The 26,790-nt window shown below is 45.3% G+C and overlaps 1 protein-coding gene across 4 annotated transcripts in view; it reads left to right on the top strand.

Moving 5' to 3' along the window:
* The window catches only part of ATE1 (arginyltransferase 1), a 90,572-nt gene extending 78,592 nt beyond the window's left edge, over positions 1-11,980 (top strand). For all 4 annotated transcript variants that reach the window (XM_049764471.1, XM_049764472.1, XM_049764473.1 and 1 more), the window contains exon 12: positions 10,817-11,980. In XM_049764471.1, the coding sequence (XP_049620428.1) occupies positions 10,817-10,998 (182 nt within the window). In that variant the 3' untranslated portion in view covers positions 10,999-11,980. The remainder of the gene's footprint in view (positions 1-10,816) is intronic.
* The last annotated feature ends 14,810 nt before the right edge of the window (positions 11,981-26,790 follow it).

Here is a 26,790-nt window from a genome sequence, read left to right as displayed (position 1 = left end):
GGATAGATTCTTCTAGAAGGAATGCAGATGGGGAGGGGGTGGGACACGCCCCCAAAAGCCTGAGCTGGCAGAGAAAGAGGCTGCAGGTGAGTGGGGGACTGGGAGGCCTAGGCCTCTAGTTTTTCAGGATCCCCCCTGCCTCTAAGCACTGGAAGGCCTTGAAAGGGGTTTCCAGAGCTCCAGAGTGAGGGACACCTGCAGATTTGCCATTTCTCTTCTACATGTGGTGAAGGATGTAGCTGTGGAAGGCCAGAGGAAGGGAAAGAGCTGCTAGGAGGGTCTTTCACTCAGCGAGCTGGGCAGAAGCAGCCTGGATGTGGGTGTGGGCTATTGGGGTGAGAAGGGCAGATGCGAGTGAGGGAGAGTTGTCCGAGGATTAGGATGCTGGGACATTAGCTGGGCTCATGGAGTCGGTTCTGAAATGGGGAAGCATTGCTGGGTATGGCCCCAAAATCAGGCAAGCAAAACAAAACATATATAATATATTTATATTAGTATATCATATATACATATATTTTATATAAATATTATAGATGTATGCTACTGAATCAGGATCAAGATTTTGATATTTGGGGACTATATGGGTAGTACCAGTGGATTAACGTCATAACCGTACCTGTGGCTGACTCTGGTTTCATCCACAACACTTGAGTAGCACCTGTTATAGCCCCTGATTGACAGGTGGCGTAGTCTGGCACTGCAGGGCCTGAGCATCTTCTTACCTTGAGCTCTCCATGGAGCTACCAGCCCAAAGGGGTCAGGGATAACTGGTGGGGAGTTATACATCCTTTTCTTTTTTGGGGGGGTGGTCACAACTGTCAACGCTTAGGGTTTACTCCTGGCTCTATGCTCAGAAATTGCTCCTGGCAGGCTCAAGGGACCATTTGGGATACTGGGATTCGAACCACTGTCCTTCTGCATGCAAGGCAAACGCCTTATCTCCATGCTATCTCTCTGGCCCTGGAGCTATATATCTTTTGAGGCCACTTTTCCTAAATAAAAAATAAAAAAAATTGGGGCCAGAGAGATAGCATGGAGGTAAGGCTTTTTGCCTTTCATGCAGAAGGTTGGTGGTTGAGATCCCGGTGTCCCATATGGTCCCCTGTGCCTGCCAGGGGCGATTTCTGAGTCTAGAGCCAGGACTAACCCCTGAGCACTGCCGGGTGTGATCCAAAAACCAAAAAACCAAAAAAAATTAAAAATAAAAATTAAGTGTTGGTTCATTTTGTAATTTATTGGCCATATTTATCCAAGATGATGCCCCTAGTTCGATGTTTAGCTGAAAACTGTCCCAACCCAAACAGTTGTGTTCTGTGGTTTCACACAATATCTCATTGTTTATTGTCTGTCAGGTTTTTTTTTAAGTCAACTATACAATCTTAGCTTGACTCTTAAAATAGCAATTTGCTTTTTCTATGTACTGTGACTATTTTTACCTACCAAGAGCTAGATTTTCCAGATGTGTCTGCCTTTTTGAGAAAAATACAACCTTCGAACTGTAGCCCTTACACAGACTCTGTGTGGAAGCAAACACCAGGAATGTTATTAAGTAGTCAGAGATGCAGGCTTCAGGCTTGAGGCTTAGCTGGTTTCCTGAGAGCCAGGAGATGGTAAGTCTTCAGGTACATGTGAAAAAGTCATGTTTTCAGGGGCCAGAATAATAGCACAGTGGGTAGGATGTTTGCCTTGCACACAGCCGACCCAAGTTTGAACCCTGCCATCCCTAGGGGTCCCCAAAGCCTGCTGAGGAGTGATTTCTGAGCACAGAGCCAGGAGGAACCCCTGAGCACTGCTGAGTGTACCCCACCCAAAAGTCATATTTTCAGAAAAGATATCTAGTGTTTTATATATAGTCTTGTCCGGGGCCACACTTGTATATGCTCAGGGCTTACTCCTGGCTCTACATTTAGGGATCACTTCTGATGGACTATGGAGACCATATGAGGTGCTAGGGATTGAACCCAGGTCAGCTGCATACCAGGCAAGCACTCTGTCTACTATACTATCTTGCTCCAGCCCCACATTGCTGTTTCAAAGAAGATAATTATTTTGCCTTTTTAAAAAAAATGTTATTTTATTGAAACCATTGTGGTCTACAAAATCTTTCATAGTTGAATTTCAGATATACAGTAAGTCAGGGTCCTTCCCATCACCACTGTCAACCTCCCTCCACCAGTGAACCAAGAGTGCATCCTATACCATCACCCTTTGACCCCTGGCCTGCCAATATAACAGACCCATTTAAGTTTAGATTGTTAAAGCTTAGGTCTGTTGATACAATTATTATTGACTTTGGCTTGGGTGTTTAGTTTTTTTTTTCTCCACCAATGCACCTGAAACCACTTGGCCCTGGCCCCTAGCCTTTCTTTTTTCTTTTGAAGAAGAGGATTTTTTAAACACATTTTTATAAAGCCATGAAACTGCAGTTAAGACATCAAGAGAAGGTAATCCAGAAGAGTCCCTTTCCTCTCTGTTGCCCTTTCTAAATTTGCCAGTGGGAACAGATTGCTTTGGGAGTAGAATCCCACCCTGAAACTACAAGCAACAGCCATTATGACCCATGCTTGACAACACTTTTGCAAAAAAGTTATTTCAAAATTCAAAACAAAGGTGCAGAGGTGAAAAAGCAGTATTTGGGATCCTGTGTGTTGAGTTACATTAGGCACCTGACTTTTCTTTCACAATGCAGTAAGGGCTAGTTAAGACCTAAAAACAGCATGTTTGGGGTAAGAGGACTGAACACACACACACACACACACACACACACACACACACACACACACACACACGTCCTATTTAAAGCTTTCAGGGTCTTTACACTCAAGGCGCTGTCCTCCAAAGGTCTGGTCCAGGATCAAGACGGATGAAGATGCACTGGAGATAAAGGAAGATGTATGGGAAAAGATGGATTTGTACTTAAAAAGATGGGATTTGCCCTAAATAACCTCTACTTTCAGACCTTGTGCATCCGTGTGTAGCTAAGTAAGGTGTAGGCCGGACCTGGTCCATGGGTCAGACCTTTTCACAGCTCAGAGGACATGCCTGGCTTCTGTGCTTGTCCTGACTAGTGACGGTGATGTGACGTCTCAGCTGACTGACTTTGGCTGCTGCTTCATGCGTTTTTGAGGACAAGCAAGGCTGCACCTTTCCATTGTTGTATGTTCTGCCACAAAGGGGACATTTCAATGCAACATCACGGAAGAAAAGCCAAAGTCAAGTGCTTTGGGTCCTTATGACTCAGATTTGAATCAAATCCATAGGTAGCAGATAGATTCCCTATGGATAATGCAAGCACAACAGAGCTCAGGTCAGCAGGTCCAAGGAGCATGGCATGGGACTGGTCTTTGTCTCTCTCTCCTTTCCCTATTTTTCTCTCTGTCTCTGTCTCTCTGTCTGTCTCTCTGTCTCTATCTCTCTGTCTCTCTCTCCCTCAAGAAAACATGTTGCAAAGTCTTAAGAAATGTTCCACAAAAATACCAGAGTTACGTTGAGTAAAAGTGAAGACATACCAGAAAACACAGTCAAAGCTGATTTGATTGAAAATTGTTTATCACGCTAGAGTTAGAAACTTGTATTATGGAAATGCATCACACATTGTACTTTAGAGTTCGAAGCTAATGCATATCAAAACCACTAATTGCGCCCCCTGGTTGGGGGGGGTGGTCAACCACATTTTATTTTAATACCCGGATTTACCATGTTCACAATACAGTTTCCAGCACTTAATGTCCTAACACCAATCCCTCCACCAGTGTCTCAGTTTCCCACCCACCTACAAGCCTGTTCCCTTAGCAGGCACAAATAAATTTATTTCCTATTGCTTGTTACCACAAAATGGCAAACAGAATTGTCAAAAATAGTTCACTAGAAGAAATTGTGTACAAAGAAAATTGTTTTATCTCACAGCGGTGTTATTAAAGTAACTGAGGATATATCAGGCTGTTGGTTGTTAGTTGAGCCTTTGTGTTACTGTTTTTGTGTATTGAGCTTAGTGGGCTTCTAGACTATTTGCCCATCAAATTTGCTGTGCTCCTACTGGGTGGTCAGTATTATGGAATTTGAAATCATTGGAGCCATGAGCTCCAGGAGCTGAATAACTGGGATGCTTCTTTGGCGTGGCTTTTCTTTAAAATTAGTAATGAAGCTCTGAAGTGGGGCCATGTATCTACTGGAGGCTGTGGGTGTGGGTGAGGCTTCTGGAGCTTCGGCAAGGTGGGGACGTGGCCTGCCCCCTCCTGAGAAAGCCCCAGAGTTTCCAGGCCCAAGACCTGTGTACTTGAGAGTTTCATCAACTTGGTGATGACAGACTCTTGAAGTAGGATTGTTCTTAACCAAGATCCTGTGAAATTTGCCCTCAAAGGTAAACTTAGACTTCAGCATCCTTTGCTCTGCTGCACATTGCGCTTCTGTCAACGCTGAGGAAAAGAAGAGGAGGTTTGGCCTGATGATTTGGAGGACAGATTTAATAAAGACGGAATAACTCCATGTCTGTAGATAAACTGTCCTAGGGAGAAAACACAGGGCCAAAGAGAGGTTTCCCTAGAATTTCCAGTATCTACTGGTCTGGGAAAGAACGGTGCAATCCACATTTGAAAAAGAATTGTTGTGGCGCTCAGAGGCAGAGCAGAGCTCACAGTGCCAGGAAAGACTGAGGCAGGGTGGAACTGAGGAGGAGGAGGAGGAGGAGGAAATGGTCCTTTGCATTTACACTGTGCTGTGCCGGGAGTAATGAGGACTGAAATATGCTCATTGTATTCTAGAACAAGGAGACCCTTTGCCCTTAGTGAATAGACTGAAGGCAGCCGGGCCAAGATATACATAGAAAGAGATTGGGAGTGAGTGGGAGTTAAAGAAGTGGCCATTAAATCCATTAAATAAATATTCCTTGATGGAGAGAAAAAGAGTATGGCAGCTGAAGGGTAAGTCTGGGGTCAGTGGGAGTTGTGTGTGTTGTGCCTGATGGAGAACCTTTGTAACATGGGAAAGGGACTCGTAGGAGAAAAACTGATGACAGGAGATGCTCTAACCTGTAGAGAATCTGAGCTGACTTGATAGAGGCTGAGGAAGGGGAAGAGGATGGATTTCTGAATCGAGATCTTTGCCAGAGGAAAGTGGGATCCTATATGTCTCTGAGATGAAATGCTGTTACGTCTGTTTTGATTTTTATTTCCCAGAAAACTCTTGGGGTTTTGTTCCCTACAGGTACTTTGAGAAGTCTTAGGTTTATTGGCTTTAAAGAAATCGTGGGCCTAATGTCAGATTCACTATTTGGAAATCAGTATTGTGACTAATAATCATTGTAATTGGGATTTATGACTTTGTAGCCCAATGAAGTTGCCTATCAATGGAGTGAGATAACCAATTGCCTCCTGGTCATTCCTTTCATGGCTGTCACATATGATAACATTTTTTGGCGGGGTCCACACCGGTGACACTCAGGGGTTACTCCTGGCTATACTCTCAGAAATTGCTCCTGGCTTGGGCGACCATATGGGATGCTGGAGGGTTGAACCTTGGTTTGTCCTAGGTTAGCAGGTGCAAGGCAGACACCCTACCGCACCACCTATGCACCATCCTCTGGCCCCAATTTTATTTTATTTTTTATTTTTTAATTTTTTTATTTTATTTTATTTTATTTTATTTTTTTGGTTTTTGGGCCACACCCGGTGGTGCTCAGGGGTTACTCCTGGCTGTCTGCTCAGAAATAGCTCCTGGCAGGCACAGGGGGACCATATGGGACACCGGGATTCGAACCAACCACCTTTGGTCCTGGATCGGCTGCTTACAAGGCAAACGCCGCTGTGCTATCTCTCCGGGCCCTATTTTATTTTTTAAAGTAACTTCTTTGTCAAACTAATTGAATGTCATACATGCTTCAGTGAACTGGTTCACTGTATTTGATCAGTTAAAAAGTTACCTGTCCACTTAGTGACTACAATAATGGGAGTATGTTGAAACAAAAATTTAAAAGTGAATGATTACACATACAATACTTTGGGTATAAAAAATACAAATACAAGGGGAGCTAATGAGCATAATTTAGTTGGCATTTCATTGTTACTTTTTCTTTGAAGATTATTTTGAATTCATAGGATAATTCCAAGACAACACAAAGAACCAAAGCATGCCTTTCCCCCTCCATTCCATCATTACCTTTTGCTACACTTGTCATACTTTCCTGATCACTTTTTTTTAATTTCTGAACCATTTGAGAATGAGTTGCAGATATATATCAGCGTCAGCCTTAACTATTTCTTCTTCTCTTTTTTTTTTGATATTTGGTATTTGGGTTATACCTGGTAAGGCTCAGGGGTTACTCCTGGCTCTGTGCTCAGAAATAGCTCCTGTTAGGCATGGGGAACCATATGGGATGCCGGGATTGGAACCACCATCCATTCTGGATCGGTTGCATCTGTTTACAAGGCTATCTGTTTACTGTGCTATTTCTCTGGTCCTATTTCTTTTTTGCTTTGTTTTGGTTTTGAGGGCCATACCCAGGGGCACTCAAGGATTACTCTTGGCTCTGTGCTCAAAAATTTCTCCTAGTGGGCTTGAGGGACCCTATGGGATGCCGGAGATCAAACCTGGGTCAGCTGCGTGCAAGGAAAACGCCCTCCTTGCTGTGTTCTTGCTCCAGCCTTAACTATTTCAGTATATATTGCTCAAAAGTACAGACACTAGGTCATGAGCATAGAGCTGTCGAACCCAGGAAAGAAACCTGGGCATTCCATTCCTGTCCCACCCCCAGACCTCATCAGATGCCACATGCCACTCTTCTGTGTCCTCTGCAACACACAGATGCATGCGCACATGCGACTCCAAGTCAGACTTGTAGGTAGCTTTCCGGCCAAGCTTTTAGCCCTTTCATCCCGCAGGCGTCTTGATGTTGGACCTGCTCTCCCCTTCTCTTGGCATGAAGAGCGCATGAGATAACATGATTCTTTGATACAAATATCCATGAGAGCATGGCTGAGTGTGCGTGCATTCGTGTGGTCCAGTGTATCTTCACTGTGAGACCCAGGCTCTGGGCTTGGGGAAGGGGTCCTTGGAAAGGTGCTAAAGGTGGGATATTCTTCCCCCATCTTCTCATTCCCTGCTGACCATCTGTTATTTTCTGTTGGACACTCAAGTCTGAATCACTGGATCAAACCACAGGTCAAGTGGTCACCACTATGAAGGTAGTTATTTTGGAAGTATCAGTAAAGTCATCAAAAGCACTTTCTAAAAAATACAAGGAAAAAATAATAGCACTTTCTAAAGAGATAGTTCTAAGAATACCCTGTCCCCCTCAAACTTCCAGCTACTAGTTTTAACATGCATTAATTACTTCTTTTTTTTTTTTTTTTTTTTTGTGGTTTTTGGGTCATACCCGGCAGTGCTCAGGGGTTATTCCTGGCTCCAGGCTCAGAAATTGCTCCTGGCAGGCACAGGGGACCATATGGGACGCTGGGATTCAAACCGATGACCTCCTGCATGAAAGGCAAACACCTTACCTCCATGCTATCTCTCCGGCCCCGCATTAATTACTTCTTGAACCAGCTGTTTACTAAGGAGATGGTTCCCAAACTACCTTCCTGATCTTATTCTTCCTTCTGTCGTACCAGTTGGCATCCATCCTGCCATTCCCTTTTCCTGAATATTTGTATCAGAGAATCCTGTTTTTATCAGTATTTGATGATCAATTTCATTATTTCACTTTAGCACTCAGTTCTCTTAGATATGGCAGGGCAAAGCTTTTCAAGGTGACTCTTTTGAAATATCCCCATCATCCTCTGAGCATCTCTGGCATAGAATATCTTATCCTATTCTTTGCTTGCCCCTGCTATGCAATTAGGCAGCTCTCCTCTTTAAGGAGCTCTTGTTCCTTCTTGTAGAGAGTAAGTTGTGTTTGTGTGGAGGGGGGTGTGGGGAGGAGATCTGAGCAATAATATACTCATTGTGACTGGGGTCTCATTACTTCTAAGAGTGCCCAGAAGGATGGAGAAGGTGTTTGTACAGACACACAAGACACAACACACACACAATACATAATACTCCTGTTACTGGCATTTCATTGCCTCTAAGAATATCCAAAAGATGGAGATATTCGTGTACACACAAACATAAACAACACGCATCTTTTTGTGTCTATAGTACATTATAAAAACCTCGATTTTCTTTGGTACCCCAATTGTAATCCAACACAGCAGAACCATTCCAGCCCCTTCCTGAGGCTGTGCCTCTCTCTGCCTGAGCTGGCTGGCGCCCGTTCTTGTCAGTGTGTTGACCTGTTTCATCAGCACCTCGTCCCTGTGACTTCAAGCCACACTAGCCAGGGGTGGTTGAATCCTGCCATGCCTGAACTCAGAGGCTGCCCCTGACCCCCAGCGAGTGGCAGCAGCTGTGCAAACGCACTTTCCCTTTGTCTTCCAGAAATTCTCTCATCGCACGTCCTATATAAATTGACGTTTTGGATTATTGTTGCCAGGTTCCCCCCCCAACCTTCTATGTAACCTGTATTAGGGCAAACTTTGACAGTGACAAAGGAAATATTTAAGCTAGAGGATTCAGCTGCTCCTGGCTAGTTTGAGTGTCAAATTCCCATTGAGCCCAGCAGTTCTAGTGCCGGGGAAAAAGCCAAAAATTGTGAAAACACACAGAAGTCAGCCCACCAGTATCCCTCATGGTATTCACGGGAGTTTTAGCATGTTTCTAGTTTTTTTTTTTTTTTTTAAGTAATGTGTCACTCAGCAGCTGGGGTCTCGTTGCACTTCATAGTGTCCAAAGACAGGCTGAAAACAGGACTTTGGGGTGGCCTAGAAGTTGTGGCATGAAGAGAGACGGCGTAGAGGCGAGAGGTTTCTTTGGGAGCTGTTGACGGTGCCAGAAAATGAACGATTGTGACTGTCAGACATCCAAACCTCTAAGCCACTGATTCTACAAAGAAATCAACAGACTCATGTGGAATGAGAATGACATCAGAAAGCGGCAGCAGTGATCTTTTACAAATAAGCTAAATTAGGGTTTGTTTTCAGGAGCTGTGATCTTAGCCAAGGATTAGTTAGTTCCTTAGGGAACTAACTTGTGTGCTCGGCCTGTGTGAGACCCTGGTGTAAGCCCCAAATCCAAATAAGAAATTGTCACAAGAGAAATAACTTGCAACAGTATTCTTTTTTTTTTTTTTTTTTTTTTTGGTTTTTGGGCCACACCCGTTTGACGCTCAGGGGTTACTCCTGGCTATGTGCTCAGAAATCGCCCCTGGCTTGGGGGGACCATATGGGACGCCAGGGGATCGAACTGCGGTCCTTCCTTGGCTAGCGCTTGCAAGGCAGACACCTTACCTCCAGCGCCACCTACCCGGCCCCGCAACAGTATTCTTTATGAATATTAAAATGCAGAATTTGCCTTGATGGAGTCCCAGGGAGCTCAAAAGAATTAGAAGGTTAAATTTAAAGACAAAAGAAGGTTGAACCAACACCTTCTGCCTCCTGTTTCAATCGAGTTGAATTCTGTCAGCTCTTTTCAAGTTGCTTCATCAGATTAATTTATCCAGATACTTAGTTTTGGTAATATTACTGTCTGCCACTTCCATAATTATGTTCTTGAAAACATGCAAAGTACATAACTTGTTTTCATGTTTCTATAATAATGCTGTAATCATAATGATGATTAATAAGGTTAAGAAGAGAAATCAATCAAAAAAAAAAAAAAAAGAAAAGAAAAACCATTTCAGAAAGCCTGGAAATTACAGAGTTGCTTTAAGAATATCAAATGAGGGCCCGGAGAGATAGCACAGCGGCGTTTGCCTTGCAAGCAGCTGATCCAGGACCAAAGGTGGTTGATTCGAATCCCGGTGTCCCATATGGTCCCCCATGCCTGCCAGGAGCTATTTCTGAGCAGACACCCAGGAGTAACCCCTGAGCAATGCCGGATGTGGCCCAAAAACAAAACAAACAAAAAAAGAATATCAAATGAGGGGCCTGAGAGATAGCACAACAGTAGGGCATTTGCCTTGCATGCAACCAACCCGGGAGTGACCCGGTTCGATTTTTTGGCATCTCCTATGGTCCTCCAGCCTGCTGGGAGTGAATTCTGAGTGCAGAGCCAGGAGTGACCCCTGAGCACCGCTGGGTGTGGCCCAAAACCCAATAAATCAATCAACAAAGTTTAAAAAGGTATATATCAAATGAGGTCCGGAGTGATAGCACAGTGGTAGGGCCTTTGCCTTGCATGCGGCTGACCTGGGATGGACCCGGGTTCGATCCCAGGCATCCCATATGGTCCCCAAGTGTGCCAGGAGTGATTTCTGAGCACAGATCCAGAAGTAACCCCTGAATACCACTAGGTGTGGCCCCAAAACCAAACCAGAAGAAATAAATAAGGAACCCAAGCATTATAGCACAGTGAGGAGGGTGTTTGCTGTGCACAGAGTTGGCTCAGGTTCAATCCCAGCATCCCATATGATCTCCTGAGCACAGAGCCAGGAGTCAGCCTTGAGCACCTTCAGGTGTGGCCTCTAAACCATAACAGCAACAAAACCAGTATCACTGAAGGACCAGAAACATAATCCAGCAGGTTGATGCTGCTGGCTTTACACATGGCTTTGCAAATGGCTTTGCACATGGCTTTGCAAATCTTGTGATATGATCTCAGGCACCCCATAGTGTCCCCCAACTCTACTTCCTGTGGGCCCCACACCCTCTGTCTTGGTGGAGACCCAAGTGGAGGATTATACGCATAACACACACCCCTTGAGAGTGTGCCCTGCGCTCTGACACCTGTGCTCTGGGGACCGGGCGAACCTGTGTGACGGGCATGTGTGTATTTGTCGTTGCAGTGGATGAAGGTGGCAGCCGGGAACCTGACCGACTGCAGGTGTTTCATCGCAAGGCCGTGCTGCCCTACGGCGTGTACCGGATGCAGCAGCGGGAGCCACCTGAGGAGGCTGCAGCCGTGCTGCAATATGCGGCGCTCGTCGGCCAGAAGTGCTCAGAGCGCATGCTGCTCTTTCGGAACTGAGGCTGCCGCTGCCCGGGTTGGCCCTGGCTGGCTCTGTGCCACCCTCACGAGACCCTTCCTCACTTCTGCTTCCCGTAAAGAGGCCACTCAGGCTGGGGCCCAGCCTCTCCTGGACACTCCCTGTTCCTGCTGGTGTGGAAAATAAAGTTAGGTTGTGCCCGTTGAGTGACTGAAATGGCACTTGGGCTCTTCTGCTGTGGTCGAGTCAGGACAGGCTCTTTCTTAGAGCTGCTCAGAGCTTCGGTTTATGCTTCACAATAAAAATGAAAAAAAAAAATCAAAAAGGGGCTTACGTCTGGGGAAGGAAGTGGGGTATTGGAACCTCCATTAGAATGCTTCTCTAAGCTACGGCCTCCCTTAGCTGCTTCTCAGCAGCTGCACTGCTGTTCGGGTCCCGTGGGATGTTCCACTCCAGGCCCCTCACATTCGACACTCTGTCTGTAGGGGCTGTTTCCCCAAGACCAGCCTGTTTATGGTCTTTCCTGGCACAAGTACCACTAATGTTCCCTTTCATACGTGCTCCCCAAGCTGGCCCAGGCTAGAACCCCAAATTGGTGTTTGCCTGAGTGGTGTGGTTTATTAGGGAAAGTGCCAGCCCCTTCCTGGATCTTGGCCATGTTAAAAGTGGGTCCATGTGAGGGGCTGGAGCGACAGTAGAGTGACAGCACAGCTGGGAGGGCACTGGTCTTGCATCTGACCAACCTGGATTCCATTCTTGGCATTCTGGAGGGTCCCACGAGCACCATCACTAAGGAGTGATTCCTTAGCAAGAACCATGAGGAAGCCCTGAGCATGGCTGAGTGTGACCCAGAAACAACATAAAAAAGTGGGTTCCCGGCAATTTTCAGTCCTTAGAATCAGGACAGTTTTCTTTGGTACCTGGTGGTAAAGAGTCACTGTCTCGATCCCTGATGCTGTGATGCTCACCTCACTCCACAGGCCCTACACCCCTTCTTTTCCAGGCAAGGGGGACCCTTTGCCTCTCACCCTTTCATTTGGAAACAGATGAGGCTAGAGAATAGGGAGTCTTGGGAACAGGGTCTGACCCTTTTTACCCCCCCCCCCCCGCTCCTCTCCCTCATCCATACCCCATACCCTCTCTCCCTCTCACTTATCTCTCCCTCATTCCCTCTCTCCCTCCCCCCCTCTTCTTCCTCTCCTTTTCCTTTTCCTTCTCTCCTCTCCCTTACCCATCCCTGGAAAGGCATCAGGTACCTCACAGAGGGCAGAGACCATGAGCTTATCACTGTCACTCTGTCCCTCCAGGGTTGAACCTGCCTGTGGAGCCTCTTCTCCACCTTCTTTTGCCTATTTCTCTGTTGATGGATCATTTACAAAGCCATATTAAAGCAGTTAGCGTGCGTGTCCCATTTCTGCTGATAAACTATTCGCCTCTGTGCACTAAACATCAATAAGACAGTAGAAAATCCTTTTAGCTAGTAGGATGACAGGAATGGTCAGAAAGCTGTGATTTAAAAAGGAAAACAACCTATGTCCAGAAAGGTCAACTCCAAACTCAGTGTGGGCGCACATGTGTGTGCATATGTGGATGCATGTGAAGAGGTGTATGTGTGTATTTGTGTGTGCATGTACATATATGTACACACACACACAGGTACTTTACTATTTGAGGATAAAGTAGAAGAAAGCCATTTTGTTTGTTGGTTCTGATGCGTGAAATGTCCTCAAAAGTCAACAATTTGAGTTTTTGAACCCTGGCTGATTATCTGGGATACTGTAGCCCCGAGCTGACCATCTCAGTTCAGGGCTGGTGTGCAACTGGCCCATCTTCTAGCTGGGAAATGAGTCTGGGTGGTGTTTCCCACTGGACAGTGTTGTTCGGGCCTTTCCAAGTCCATTGACTGTTGGGATATAGCTGTGTGTGTGGTTATTTTTCCTGGTCTTCAGTGAATTTGTTTAATGAAACTGACCTTCCTGTCTTGGAGCAGACATCTAAGAGATCCCCATTAAAATCATCTTGAAATTATTTTATTTCTATGAGATGTTCATTCTCTTTATTTTTTTTAATGTCATCGGAGCACTTTTTATATGAGAAAGGATAGATCTATTGTCAGATGAATATATTATTCATTTGATTTAAATTATTTAGCTAAGAAATGATTACTCTTTATGTTTACTTTCAAACAGCTATTTTTCACCTGTTTTGCAAAATATTAATTGTATGTGGTTTCTTATATATCAGACAGATTCTATTATGGAATGAATGTTTCCAGGTTTCTGAACTACAGTACCTAGTTTGCTTTTATAAACTGTAATTTCAGTATGAATAAAGATAAGGAAGATTATGGTGACCATTTATCTAAAATGTATCTGTTGTGAGTTAGTTTTAAGAAAAGATAGAAGTGAAAACAAATAGAAAATGTTTGAATTGAAAGTTACTCAGGTATATTTCGTTTTCCAAAAGAAAACCAGTAACTTAAATCAAAATGTTCAAGTGCATGTAATTTTTTCCTTTTTGTTTTTTGCTCTTGTACATGCTTTTGGATCTATTTGATAAAGCTTTAAAGGGAGAGAAAAAAAAATAAAGCTGTTTCTGCAATGTCTCTTTTTGGTCAGTATGTAAATCATCTTTTAGGACCAGAGAGATGGTACAGTGGGTAGGCCACTTACTTGTGTGTGGCTAATCCCATTTAATATTTGGTACTATGTGTGGTCCTCAAGCCCTATCATGATACCAGGAGTCAGCCCTTAGAACTGTTAGGGATGGCCCGGAAGTGAGAACAACCAACTAAGTCAAGTCTTTAAAATCCTTGACTACCAATTTAAAACTGCAATGGATATTCAGATAACAGAAGCAAAATATTAGCTCTATGAATCATAACATTTAATTTTTAATTATTAGGCTTCAGCTCATTTGGTTACCAAATCAAAGCATGTGGATTCCTTTTTCAGGAGTAAGTGAAAGTAAAATGAATCACACATAGAGCAAAAAAAAAAATTAAGTTTTCACATGATAAATTAGGAATAAACATTCTTTTACCCAAAGGAATTCCAAGTAAGATGCAAATAGTAAACACAAATTTTTTTTAAAGTTTAACTTACTGAGAAATTTTCATAAATATCTTATAAACAAAGTATGCCTTATTGATTCATAATAATCTAGAGTATATTTATAAATGATAATTGCAAGTATCTTCTCATTTTACAGGGGAAATAGGAGGCTGGTGGATTTATAAGAAAATATATCTCATTTTCAAGTGGTTTAACTATTAGTCATTCTCACCACTGTTTTTTTTTTTTCTTTTTTTTTTCAGAAAGGAATAGCATTATTGTTTTTCTCATTTTAAAGAGCACGTTTTTCAGATAACATTTAGGGAACATTCTAAAAGCATAGCAAAGAAAATAAAGATCACTTGTAAAAGTATTATCTACTACCCTTGTCTGCGTATATTTTTTGCCCAAAACATACATAATGTGTTTGTATTTTTATTTTTATTTTTATTTTTTTTGGTTTTTGGGTCACACCCGGCGTTGCTCAGGGGTTACTCCTGGCTGTCTGCTCAGAAATAGCTCCTGGCAGGCACGGGGGACCATATGGGACACCGGGATTCGAACCAACCACCTTTGGTCCTGGATCGGCTGCTTGCAAGGCAAACGCCGCTATCTCTCCGGCCCGTATTTTTATTTTTAATTAAAAGTGATACCCTTGGCCCCCGAGTATAGCAAGGAGAAGGAAAGAAACCGAATGGAAGAGGAGAAACACAAATATGAAAGGATGGGGCCAGGGGCTAAAATGTCTCAGGTACATTGGTGGTGTTAAAAAGGGACAGAACTAAATATTCACACCAAAAGCCATAACAATGGAATCAAGAGACCCAAACTTTTAACAAATGGGCCTGTTATATTGGGCAGACTGGGGGTGGGGGCAGGGGAAGTGGTATGGAATGCACTCAGGGAACATTGGTAGAGGGAGGTAGACACTAGTGGTGGGATTGCCCCTAATTCATTGTGTGTCTGAAACCCAACTATGAAGGACTTTGTAAATCACAATGGTTTCAATAAAGTGAAAATTTAAAAAATTGTAGTGAAATCACACAACACACATCTTTTTTATCTCCTTGAAGTCTCCACCTCTTAATATATGACACATATGGAATCCAGGATTACTCTAACACTGTGGCATGCCCTGCTCTGCCCAGGATCAGCAGGAAAGGGCATTTAGTATCCTAGACTAGAGGAAGGTAGTAGGAGTTGGGGACAACTGATTCCCACTGGTTATTTTTTGACAGGAAAGGGGAATTTCTTGATCACTAGTTTTTTTATTGGGTGCCACTGTACTTGCTCTTCATTCCCTGCTTATTGTGGTACTCACCTTCACTCAGCTGTCATGTGCCAAAGACTGCACATTTATTTGTGCTGCCAACTCTCTGCATGTGGGGTGGTGCTGGGGATCGAACTCAAGGCCTCAAGCCTTTAAGACAGGTGTTATATCACCAAGCTACTCCCAGGCTCACCAAACACGAGAACAAGTGAGTACTCTGATATTTTGAATCTTCCAAGGCCAGAGGGCTAACATGAATGGAACTGGAAGATATTGTGCTAAATGAAGTAAGCCAGAGAGAATGATATCACTTATATGTGGTATTTAGAATAACTGCTAAATGGGGGTTGTTGAGAACGTTCTAGGCCCAAGTGTATGGCAGGGAGAAGGAAAGAAATAGAGGAAGAGAAATACAAATATGAAAGGATAGGGACCATGGAGTTTCAGGTGCATTGGTGGTGTTAACAAAGGACAAAATTAGGGCCAGAGAGATAGCATGGAGGTAGGGCGTCTGCCTTGCATGCAGAAAGACAGTGGTTGGAATCTCAGCATCCCATATGGTCCTCCCCCATGACTTCCAGGAGCGATTTCTGAGTGTAAAGTCAGGAGCACCCCCAGGCATGATCCAAAAACCAAAAAAAAGAGGAAGGACAGAATTAAATATTCAAGCCAGAGTCAATAACAATGAAAACAAGAGACCCAATCTTTAATAACCAAAAAAAGGGGTGGGGGCTGTTACACTTGCAGACTGTGGAGTAGAGTGTGGTGGCCTGGGATGAATTCTGGGAACATTGGTGGAGAGAGGTTGACACTGATGATGAGATTGATCCTGAATCATTGTATGTCTGAAACCCAACTATGAATAACTTCGTAAATCACAATGGTTTTATTAAAAACATTTTTTTTAAAAGAAGTTATTTTGGGGCCGGGAAGGTGGCGCTAGAGGTAAGGTGTCTGCCTTGCAAGCACTAGCCAAGGAAGGACTGCGGTTCGATTCCCCGGTGTCCCATATGGTCCCCCCAAGCCAGGGGCGATTTCTGAGTGCATAGCCAGGAGTAACCCCTGAGCGTCAAACGGGTGTGGCCCAAAAACAAAAAAAAAAACAAAAAAAAAGTTATTTTAAAATAACAAAACAAATACAAAGTACCATCCATGATGAAAAAGGACCTCCCATCTGTTGTTGGTTGTTGGGTTCAACCCCTGTGGAAAAGAGTCTGGCAGATCCTCAGTGCACTTAGAATTGAACAACTGTATGACCCAGCAATTCCACTTTGGGGTATTTATCCCCAGGACTTAAAAACATTCAAATCAACGTAGGCACACCGTTATTCATTTTTATAATGAGGACAATAGCTAAGATACGGAATCAACCAAGGGGTCCAATGACAAATGAGTAGAATTCGAAGATGTGGTACTTAGACACATTGACGACGAGATCATGCAGTTTGTTGCAACCTGGAAGATAATCACGTTGAGTGAAGAAAGACAAACACAGGATGATCTCATTAATCTATGGTCTGTAGAAAAACTAGATGAGGAAATATAATGTAGCAAAGAGGGGATACCTAGATCACCCTTGGCCCCGGAGACTAGGGAGGAGGACAAAGAAGAAAAGAAACCAAGGTGGGAAGGAAGATGAGGAAGGAAAGGCATTGGGGAACAGGGGTCAGGGCTTTGGGATTAGGGATGCAAAAGAGGGGAGACCTCTACATCCAAAGCACAGATTCAACAACACTGAAAACATGAGATTTAGGCTGAGACCATGGTGGCAGGCAGGTGTGGGGGAGGCTGTTTGGAGCAAAATATGGGAGCACTGGTGATAGGAGTTGATGCTGGTGGTGGGATTGGTATTGAACTATTATATGCCTAAAACTCAACTATCTATAGCTTTATAAACCACGGTTGTTTAATTAAATTATTAAGAAAACACTTAAGGGGCCAGAGCGTTGGCACAGCACTAGGGTGTTTGCTTTGCATGTGGCTGTGCTAGGACAGAGGGCATTTGCCTTGCATGTAGCTGACCTATGACAGACCACTATTCGATCCCCCGGCATCCCATAAGGTCCCCCAAGCCAGGAGCAATTTCTGAGTGCATAGCCAGGAATAACCCCTGGGCATCACTAGGTCTGGCTCCCCCAAAAACCCAAAAAATAAAATATTAAAAAATTAAAAAATTGGGGCCAGGAGGTGGCACTAGAGGTAAGGTGCTTGCCTTGCCTGCACTAGCCTTGGACAGACCGTGGTTCGATCCCACGGTGTCCCATATGGTCCCCAAGCCAGGAGCAACTTCTGAGCACATAGCCAGGAGTAACCCCTGAGCGTTACTGGGTGTGGCTCAAAACAAAAAAAAAAATTAAAAAATTAGGGGCTGGAGAGATAGCATGGAGGTAGAGTGTTTGCTTTGCATGCAGGACAGTGGTTCAAATCCTGGCATCCCATTTGGTCCCCCAAGCCTACTGGGGGTGATTTCTGAGCATAGAGCCAGGAATAACCTCTGAGCGCTGCTGGGTGTGACCCAAAAAACAAAAACCAAACAAAATAATTTAAAAATCACTTAATAAATAAATAATTAAACAATACTTAGCAAATCTGTTTTCTGGCCGGCAAACCTTGATGTTAAGTTCACTAGGGTCTTCCTCAATAGTCTCCTGCAGGGATCAGGAAGCCAAAAATGGAGGGATGCAGCAGGCAGGAGATGGTACTGTCCATTTAGCAAATCTGATCATCTCAGGACCAAATTCGATCCTCTGTTCATCTCAGTGTCATGTTCTGTGGTCATTCCTATGATGGTATGATTTACAGTTTAGCTATGTATGAAGAGAAGTTTTCTTGAAAGAACAATCAGAAGGCAGAAAGGTTCAGAAACAAAAGCCAGAGTGAGATCACAATAGGAGGGAGAGAACTTGCCTTGCATGCAGCCAACCCAGTTTCAATTCCCAGCATCCCACATGGTCCCCTGAGTACTGCCAGGAGTAATTCCTGAGAACAAAGTCAGGATTAATCTCTGAGTACCACCAGTTGTGGCCCAAAATCCAAAAATAAAACCAAAAAATTCAGAAATACAAGATTTCTGTCATTTTCTTGTTTTGCTAGTTTGTGTAGAGTCTTGAATATTGTTGCTAGTACTTCTAGTTAATATTGATTTTGAACAGAAAAAAAAATAACATGGATTTTTTGTTTGTTTGTTTGCTTGTTTAGAGTTTTGGCCAGCAGCTGACATTGCATAGGACTGACTCCTGGCTCTGAACTCAGGGATCAGTCCTGGAAGGGCTCAGGGACCCTAGGTGGGGTAGGGGATGGGACCCAGGTCAGGCAATGGTCAAGGCAGATGCTGTCCCCGCTGTCCTATGCCCTATGGAGCACAGGTTCAGGCGCTCCATTCTGGGATGGGCTGTTTGCAACTCACCCAATTGCAAGAGGCTCAATTTGGGGGTTCAGTTACTCTTCAAGTGGCTTTGAACCTGCAGGTTAGCCTGAGAAATTGCCCAGCAGTCTGGGACCAAAAACATTTTGCAGCAAGGCTAGGTTTGCAGTCTTGCGGGGGAGGGAGGAAAGCAATATCACAGTGGTAGGGTATTTGCCGACCTGGGACGGACTCTGGTTCGATTCCATATGGTTTCCCAAGCCTTCTAGGAGCGATTGCTGAGCACAGAGCCAGGAGTAACCCCTGAGCAGCTGGATGTGGCCCAAAAGCAACAACCTAAGTCTTTGTAGGTCTGGGAGGTGATGTAAGAACTTGGGACTTTTTCTGGGGAGCCTTGGGTTTATTCCCAAGTCCTCCAAGCACCTACAGGAGCCACCCTGAAGACAGCAAAGCTGTGAGTCTCACCCAGAGGTGCCGCTGGAACACTGAGTGAATGCTGGGTGAGCGCAGGGGGTGTCCAGGCCCTGTCAGATCCCCAGATCTGTCCTATTATCAGCTCAGCTCACAGCTCTGTAGGGTCCCAGCACCCTTCCTCCTGTCTATCTTTGGGCCTCGCTGTCTTGCATCTCAACAGCTGAGAACCAAAGGTGGGCAGCTGAGTGATGGTGGGGACCCTTTGGGGTGGCCCAGGCCCAGTGATCCCTTTTTTTTTTTCCTTCTCCTCGTTCAATTCTATTTTCCTAGCAGCCACCAGGGGGCAGAAAGAAACAGCCTTGTCATCCTTAATTTTTCCCCCCTTTAAGATGACAACTTTACTAAAAACTGCCCCAGCATTCCTGCACACTGGCACGATGCAACCCTGTACCCCACTTCTCACACCCCATCCCTACCCTGAACTCCTGCAGAAAGGAGACCCCTTCCTCAGCCATGGCAGGGCCTTCAAATCAAAGCATTTCTGAGAAATGCTTTGGCTAGAAGCCCCCCCCCCCCCCCCGAAGGCGAGTGAGCTTCATCTCACGAAGGAGACTGAGTTCTGGGGCTCCCTGCACCTTGCAAGAGGCTCCATTTGGGGGTTCAGTTACTCTTCAAGTGGCTTTGAACCTGCAGGTTAGCCTGAGAAATTGCCCAGCAGTCTGGGACCAAAAGCATTTTTCAGCAAGGCTAGGATGTGGGATGGCACCCAACATAGCCCTTAGAGGGGCTATATAAATGAGCACTACATGGTCCCCTGGGGAGTACCTGGACAGAAAGTTCAAGAGCAGCAAGAATGGACCGGAGATATAGCACAGCGGTAGGGCATTTGTCTTGCACGCAGCCGATCCAGGAGGATGATGGTTTGAATCCCAGCATCCCATATGGTCCCCTGTGCCTGCCAATAGCGATTTCTGAGCACAGAGCCAGGAGTAACCCCTGAGCACCGACAGGTATGCCCTCCCCCCCCCCCCAAAAAAAAAAAAAGGAGCACCAGAATGACCTGAAACCAGCAACATTACAATGGAAGACTTTAGCATTGCAGCTAAGCCTGGGCTGGCCCCAGCACCACAAAAGACACGGAAACAGACAGATAACCCAAGTTTTGGGAGATCAACAAGAAAGGATATAACAGGACAGAAGAATGAGTGTTGACTCAGCTCAGCTCAGTGACATCAGCTGGGCAGACACTAGCATGGCCCAAACCCACGGAGTATCTAGAGCAGCCAAATGAAGGAGCCTGAGCTGGGAGAAACATGAGGAGATGCTAGTTTATGAGCACAGCATTCTGGGTGTTTATTTTGGGGGCCACACCCAGAGATGCTCAGGGCTGACTCCTGGCTCTGACTCAGGAATTATGCCTGGTGGGGCTAAGGGGGCATCTTAGGCATCATAGGCATCATAGGCCAGTAATGCCTATGAGATTCTGAAGACCAAACCTGTGTCAGTCTCATGAAGGCTAGTGCCCTTTCCTACTGAACTATCTATCGCTCCAGCCAGTATTTTCATTTTGATTCAGTTTAGACAAAAATGTATCCAGAGTAGTTCGGCACACAATTATGTAAATATGGCAGCCCATACATCATATTCTCGGGGGGTTTAGCCCCAAACTCCTACCATACACTCCTCCAACTGTGGATAGTACTGGCCTCAGGAGGTACATCCCTGGATGCCACACTACAGATGTGTGCAAAGGCTACGGGCATGGTGTCCATCGTCCCCCCTCATCAGTCCTGGGTGTACCTATAAAATCATCCATCCAGTGCTTTCTATGCACATATTTGACAGCAGTCTGAAATGTTTCAGCTAGGCTGGCCCATTGCCACTGCTGCCCAGATGTTTGCTGTTCTGTTGCCACAGAGAGAGATTTCAGGGGCAGGCGGACGTGACCTCTGACAGCTGTGCTCGTGCAGGAGGGCAAAGGGGAAACACTCCAAGACCAATCAGGGTCCTCCTCGACATGACAATGGAGATCTGGGTTTTGTGTCAATGGTGTCTATTGTGAATCAAGGGGTTATGCCTGGTTCTCTGCTCAGAAATTACTCCTGATAATGCTCAGTGAACCATATAGAATACAGGGAATCAAATCCAGGTCAGCTGCATGCAAGGCAAATGCCCTACCTGTTATACTATCACTTTGGCCACAAATTTTAATTTCAAGCTTCAGACTGGAAAGAGCACAGTGGGTAAGGCATTTATTTGCCTTGAATGTAGCTGACCCAGGTTTGCTTCCTGACACACCATATGGGCCTCCAAACCCTCTAGGAGTGACCCTTCGGCTTATAACTAGGAGTAAGGCCTGAGCACCATTAGGTATGACACCTACCATATATATATATATATATATATATATATATATATATATATATATATATACATGTAGATGTATATATACTTGCTATATGTATATCTATGTATACCAAGTGTATATACATATATATAATTTCAAACATATAGTAGACACAGAACAAAGTTTTGTTTTTTTTTTTTTTTGGTTTTTGGGCCACACCCGGTGACTCTCAGGGGTTACTCCTGGCTATGCGCTCAGAAGTCGCTCCTGGCTTGGGGGACCATATGGGAAACCGGGGGATCGAACTGCGGTCCATCCAAGGCTAGCGCAGGCAAGGCAGGCACCTTACCTTTAGCACCACCGCCCGACCCCCAGAACAAAGATTTTTATGTATTTTTTCAATTTATTTAAAGAAAATATATCACATCATTGAGGCGATTGATCATAATACATTTGTTTCAGGAAGAACAAAGGCAAAGTTAGTAAAAAAAAATAGGGAAACTAACGAGATGGAAGAGAAGGAAAATGTTTAGTAGCAAGTATATTTTTGAAAATCATTGAATTGTCAATTAACTCATTAAAGACCTAGAAGAAGGTTTAGTAAGCTTTTCTACTTTTTTTCCCTAAGGATAAGAGTTAAAGAAATACAGTAAAAACAGTGTTAGAGTGGCGATTGTTGTTTGCATAGGCCCAGCAAAATATGGGGGACATGGAAAAGAAAAAGCCTTGGTCTAAATACAAAGAGACCTTACCCCTGAACCGGGGGATCGAACCGCGGTCCGTCCAAGGCTAGCACAGGCAAGGCAGGCACCTTACCTTTAGCGCCACCGCCTGGCCCCAACCCCTGAAGTTTTTTAGGCTCCAGGCATAAGAACAAAAATTTTTTGGGGGGGCCACACCCATTTGACGCTCAGGGGTTACTCCTGGCTATGCGCTCAGAAATCCCCCCTGGCTTGGGGGGACTATATGGGATACCGGGGGTTTGAACGGTGGTCCGTCCTACGCTAGCACTTGCAAGGCAGACATCTTATCTCTAGCGCCACCTTCCCGGCCCCAAGAACAAAGATCTTAACCAGACAATCAAACATTGGCACATGCTTACCTATGGTCAGGTACTTTGCCCATTATCCCCATTGGCCAGTGATGCCTCTTGATATTCTGTGCCAACCTCAGCCTCTGGCTCTTCCAATCTTCCCAACCACCCAGGAATAACAAGAATCAGTGATTTAAAAGAACTCAGAGGAGCTGGAGCAATAGCACAGTCAGTAGGACATTTGCTTTGCATGCAGCTGACCTGAGTTTGATACCTGGCATCTCATATGATCCCCCGAGCCTGCCAGGAGTAATTTATGAGCACAGAGCCAGGAGTTACCCCTAAGCACTGCCAGCTATGGCCCAATTAAAAAAAATAACTAAAAGGATTCAGTGCACTATGAACTCGCTTCCAGCCAAAGGACTCTGTATAACTCTTAACCTTTAAAGATAAAATGAGAAGTCAGGTGTCAGATTGATAGCACAGGGAGGGCCTTGCATTGCACCCCGATGGTTCCCCCAAGCCCACTAAGAGCACTGAGCAAAGTGCCAGGAGTAAGCCCTGAGCACTGCCAAGTGTGGCCCAAAAAAGCAAATCATATTTGGGGATGGACAGACAGTTCAGGGTCTGAGCATAGGCTTTGTATGCAGGAGGCCCATCCTTAACCCCTGTGCAGAGCTGAGAGTGACCCTGAGTCTTGTCAGCTGTATTTAAATAAAAAGCCAAAAAAGGGTTCGGGTAGATGATATAACAGCTAAAGTGCTTGCCTTGCTGATCTAGGTCTGATTCCTGGCATCCCAGATGGCCCCCCAAAGTGATCCCTGAGCACAGTCAGAAATAAACCCTGGGGCCAGAGAGAGCGCAGTGGTAGTGCGTTTGCTTTGCATGCAGCCATTCCAGGATGATAGTGGTTCGAATCCTGGCACCCCATTTGGGCCCCCAGCCTGCCAGGGAGAGATTTCTGAGCACAGAGCCAGCAGTACCCCATGAGCACCGCTGGGTGTAGCCCCCAAACCAATCAATCAATCAATCAATCAATCAAGTTTTTTTAAGCAATAAATCCTGCACATCATTGAGTGTAGCCCCCAAATAAAATAAAATCAATTAACAAATTTAATAAATACTAAAATAAGAGCCACAAAGACCTGACTTTAGATGCTCTGTCTCCTACCTCTGCCTAGGGTGGGAGAGCAGAGAAGGTGGCCAAGAGGCCTTGGTGGGGGCAGCTCAGGGTAATGGTGGCAACGCTCATATGAGGACACCACAGGGCCCTACCTGACACAAGGAGACCAGAAATACCAAGGAGGTGTGGGGCTGGGGCCTGGGCAGTGAGTCCCAGTTGGGGGCAGTATTGACTATGAAGGTTGATTCCCCCTCCACCCCCTCATCCGCATGCCATTTGGAACAAAGGTGGTAGAATCAGAGTTTTGAAACAATGGAAAAGCACTTGCCTTGCCAGCAGCCAACCTGGGTTTGATTCCCATAAATCCTACCAGGTGAGAGCCCAGAGCTCAGAGCCAGGAGAAAGCCTTGAGTACTAACTTTTGTGCTGTGGGGAGTGGGGCTCCACCCCCAACATAAAGATAAATCTTTGAAATTTTACTTTTCTCACCAGCTCCCATGTCGAAGGCTAAACTCCAAGAGCATATCCATCATGTTGCTTGGGCCCACAGCTGTGGAGATGTTGGTGCAATGGCTTTAGATCCCCAGAGAACAAACAAGCCAAGAGAAAACATCATCAGAGGGTTTTTACCCAAAGTGTTTTTCATATTACTTTGGTTCAGAAGTTGGCATTTTCTTTTATTATTTGTTTATTTATTGGATTAAAAAATTTTTTTTTGAGACCAATGTCAAAGTTGGCATTTTCTCTTAGAATGTTTGGGTACCTGTGTTACTAACGCACTAATTTTTTTTGTTTGTTTTTTTGGTCACACCTGGTGGTACTCAGGGGTTACTCCTGGTCTGCACTCAGGGCTCTTCCTAGTGGTGCTCAGGGAACCCTATGGGTTGCCGGGATGGAATCCGAGTAGGCTACGTGCAAGGCAAATGTCCTCCCTGCTGTGCTATCGCTCCAGCCCTCTCACTAATTTTTTTTAATGAATTATTTTTCAAGTAGAAAACAAATCTTGGTAGCATGCAGATTTCTTCTTCTTCTTCTTCTTCTTTTTTTTTTTTTGCATGCAGATTTCTTGGCATCACTGATATTTAGATGCCTGGCCTTTATCCAGTTTCTTCAAACCCTTTTTGAAAGTGTGAATAATTAAACTAGATGCCAGTATAAATAGCATTTTTATTTCCTAGAGTAATCTAAACACTCCGAGGCCCTCAGAGCATGTGATCATTCCCATTTTGCTCATAAAACTCCAAGCCAGCATCCCCAGAGATCCATTGCTTGGCTCCCCAGGGGCCAGAGTTGTGTTGTCTGCCTGGCCACCATTGCCCCAGAGTAGCCCTAAAGGGTCATCCTAGGAGAGCAGTAGGGCTTGGGGTATATATACCATGTGCCTCTGTAGCCCACAACACTCCCAGTCTCCAGGGCTTCTGAGTGTGGGTTTCAGTTTGTTTTGTACCTGATGCTGTTATGCTGGCAGTGTCACCCTGGGGGCTTTCTTCTCCTTCAGAGCAAGGACCCAGGTTGATTCCAGACACCTGGGCAGTTGGAATTCTGAAGGTAGAGGGGGATGGGAACCCCTACCTCCCGCCCCATCCATGAGTAGGCATCCCAGGGCGAAACATCATTCATCCCCGGTGCATTGATCCAGGCCCATGGCTCTTACCTGTTTCACAGAGGCTATTGCGGCTGCCGGACAAGACTTGGAGTCACATCCAGAGTGGGGGTGTGGGGGCAGGACTTGACCCCCTGCTAGTGACTCCAGCATTTTAGGGGGCTCCTGGGACCACAGAGATGGTTCAGTAGGAAGGGTGCAAACCCTACATGCAGCTCACTGGGTACAACCCTCTGGAACCCATAGGGTCCCCTAAGCCCCACTGGGAGTGATCACTGCAGAACAAGGAAGGAGTATGTCCTCAGTGCTGCTGGTTGTGGCCCCAGCCCAATAATCTATCTCCCAATAATTTCTGTTTGTTTTTTGGGGCCACACTGGTGATGCTTAGGACTGACTCCTGGCTCTGCATTCAGAAATCACTCCTGACAGTGCTCAAGGGCCTATATAGGATGCTGGAGAAACCTGGGTCGGCTGTGTGCAAGGCAAGCACTTCCCCACTGTATTATCTTTCCAGCCTCCAATAATGTTTTTGTTGTGGGGGCATACCCGGTGGTACTCAGGAGTTGCTCCTGGCTCTGTGCTCAGAAATTACTCCTGGCAGGTTCAGGGGACTATATGCAAGGCAAACGCCGTACCTGGTGTGTGTGCTATCACTTATTCCCATTGAGAGCAAGCTTTTCTTTTCCTTCCTTCCTTCCTTCCTTCCTTCCTTCCTTCCTTCCTTCCTTCCTTCCTTCCTTCCTTCCTTCCTTCCTTCCTTCCTTCCTTCCTTCCTTCCTTCCTTCCTTCCTTCCTTCCTTCCTTCCTTCCTTCCTTCCTTCCTTCCTTTCTTTCTTTCTTTCCTCTCTTTCTTCTCTTTTCCTTTATTTACACTCTTAGCTGTGCTATTGCTCTGGCCTCTGATAATAATAATAATAATGACAATAATTTTTTTTAAAGGAATCAATGAGATTCTATTCAAAGCTGAAAACATCCTCAGGGTTGTGAGTGGGTTAGACTTAACAGCTTTTTCTTCCACTGCTAGCTTGTTTCTTCAAGTTGTCTCAAACTTGCCTGTACTTCCTGGGAGCCCAGAGTGCACAAGGCTCTCTGTATCAGTCTGTAACTGGCAGATGGGGGTGTGGGGGTGTGTGGAACCTGGTTTCAGCAGGTTCTCTAGGCTTTCTCCGGGGTGGGGGAGGCTGGGGCAAACACAGGGACAGGCGAGGGCCCAGTCTGAAGTCCTACAATCTGCTGAACTATTATCTTACCGCATCCTGCTTCCCTCCGACTTTGAAAAGCTTTTAGCCCACAGCATACTAGTTCAGAGTGCCCTGTGCTCTGGCAAGAGGCACCAAATTGGAACAGGAATGTACCTAAACCCCTCAGGCATCTCCACCCGCATTTTAAAAGCCGCTTAATGAAGCGTGGGGGCTTCTTGAAATCTCTTCCCATTCAAGTCGGGGCTTCCGTTTGTTTCCTGCTCCAGCCCCCCAGAGCGGATCTCATCTCCCCCAAACTCTCAGAGACAACCCCCCCCCCCCAAAACCAAGCAGCAGATATGCCCCTCCCATGCTCCTGCCCCCACATCAGTCAGAAAAATCCTGGTCAGGGGGAGAGAGAAAGAGGCTTTTGGGGAGTGTGACC

Source organism: Suncus etruscus, chromosome 17, assembly GCF_024139225.1.
Source record: "Suncus etruscus isolate mSunEtr1 chromosome 17, mSunEtr1.pri.cur, whole genome shotgun sequence".
Classification (NCBI taxonomy): Eukaryota; Metazoa; Chordata; class Mammalia; order Eulipotyphla; family Soricidae; genus Suncus; species Suncus etruscus.
This window is presented reverse-complemented; position numbering and strand designations above follow the sequence as displayed.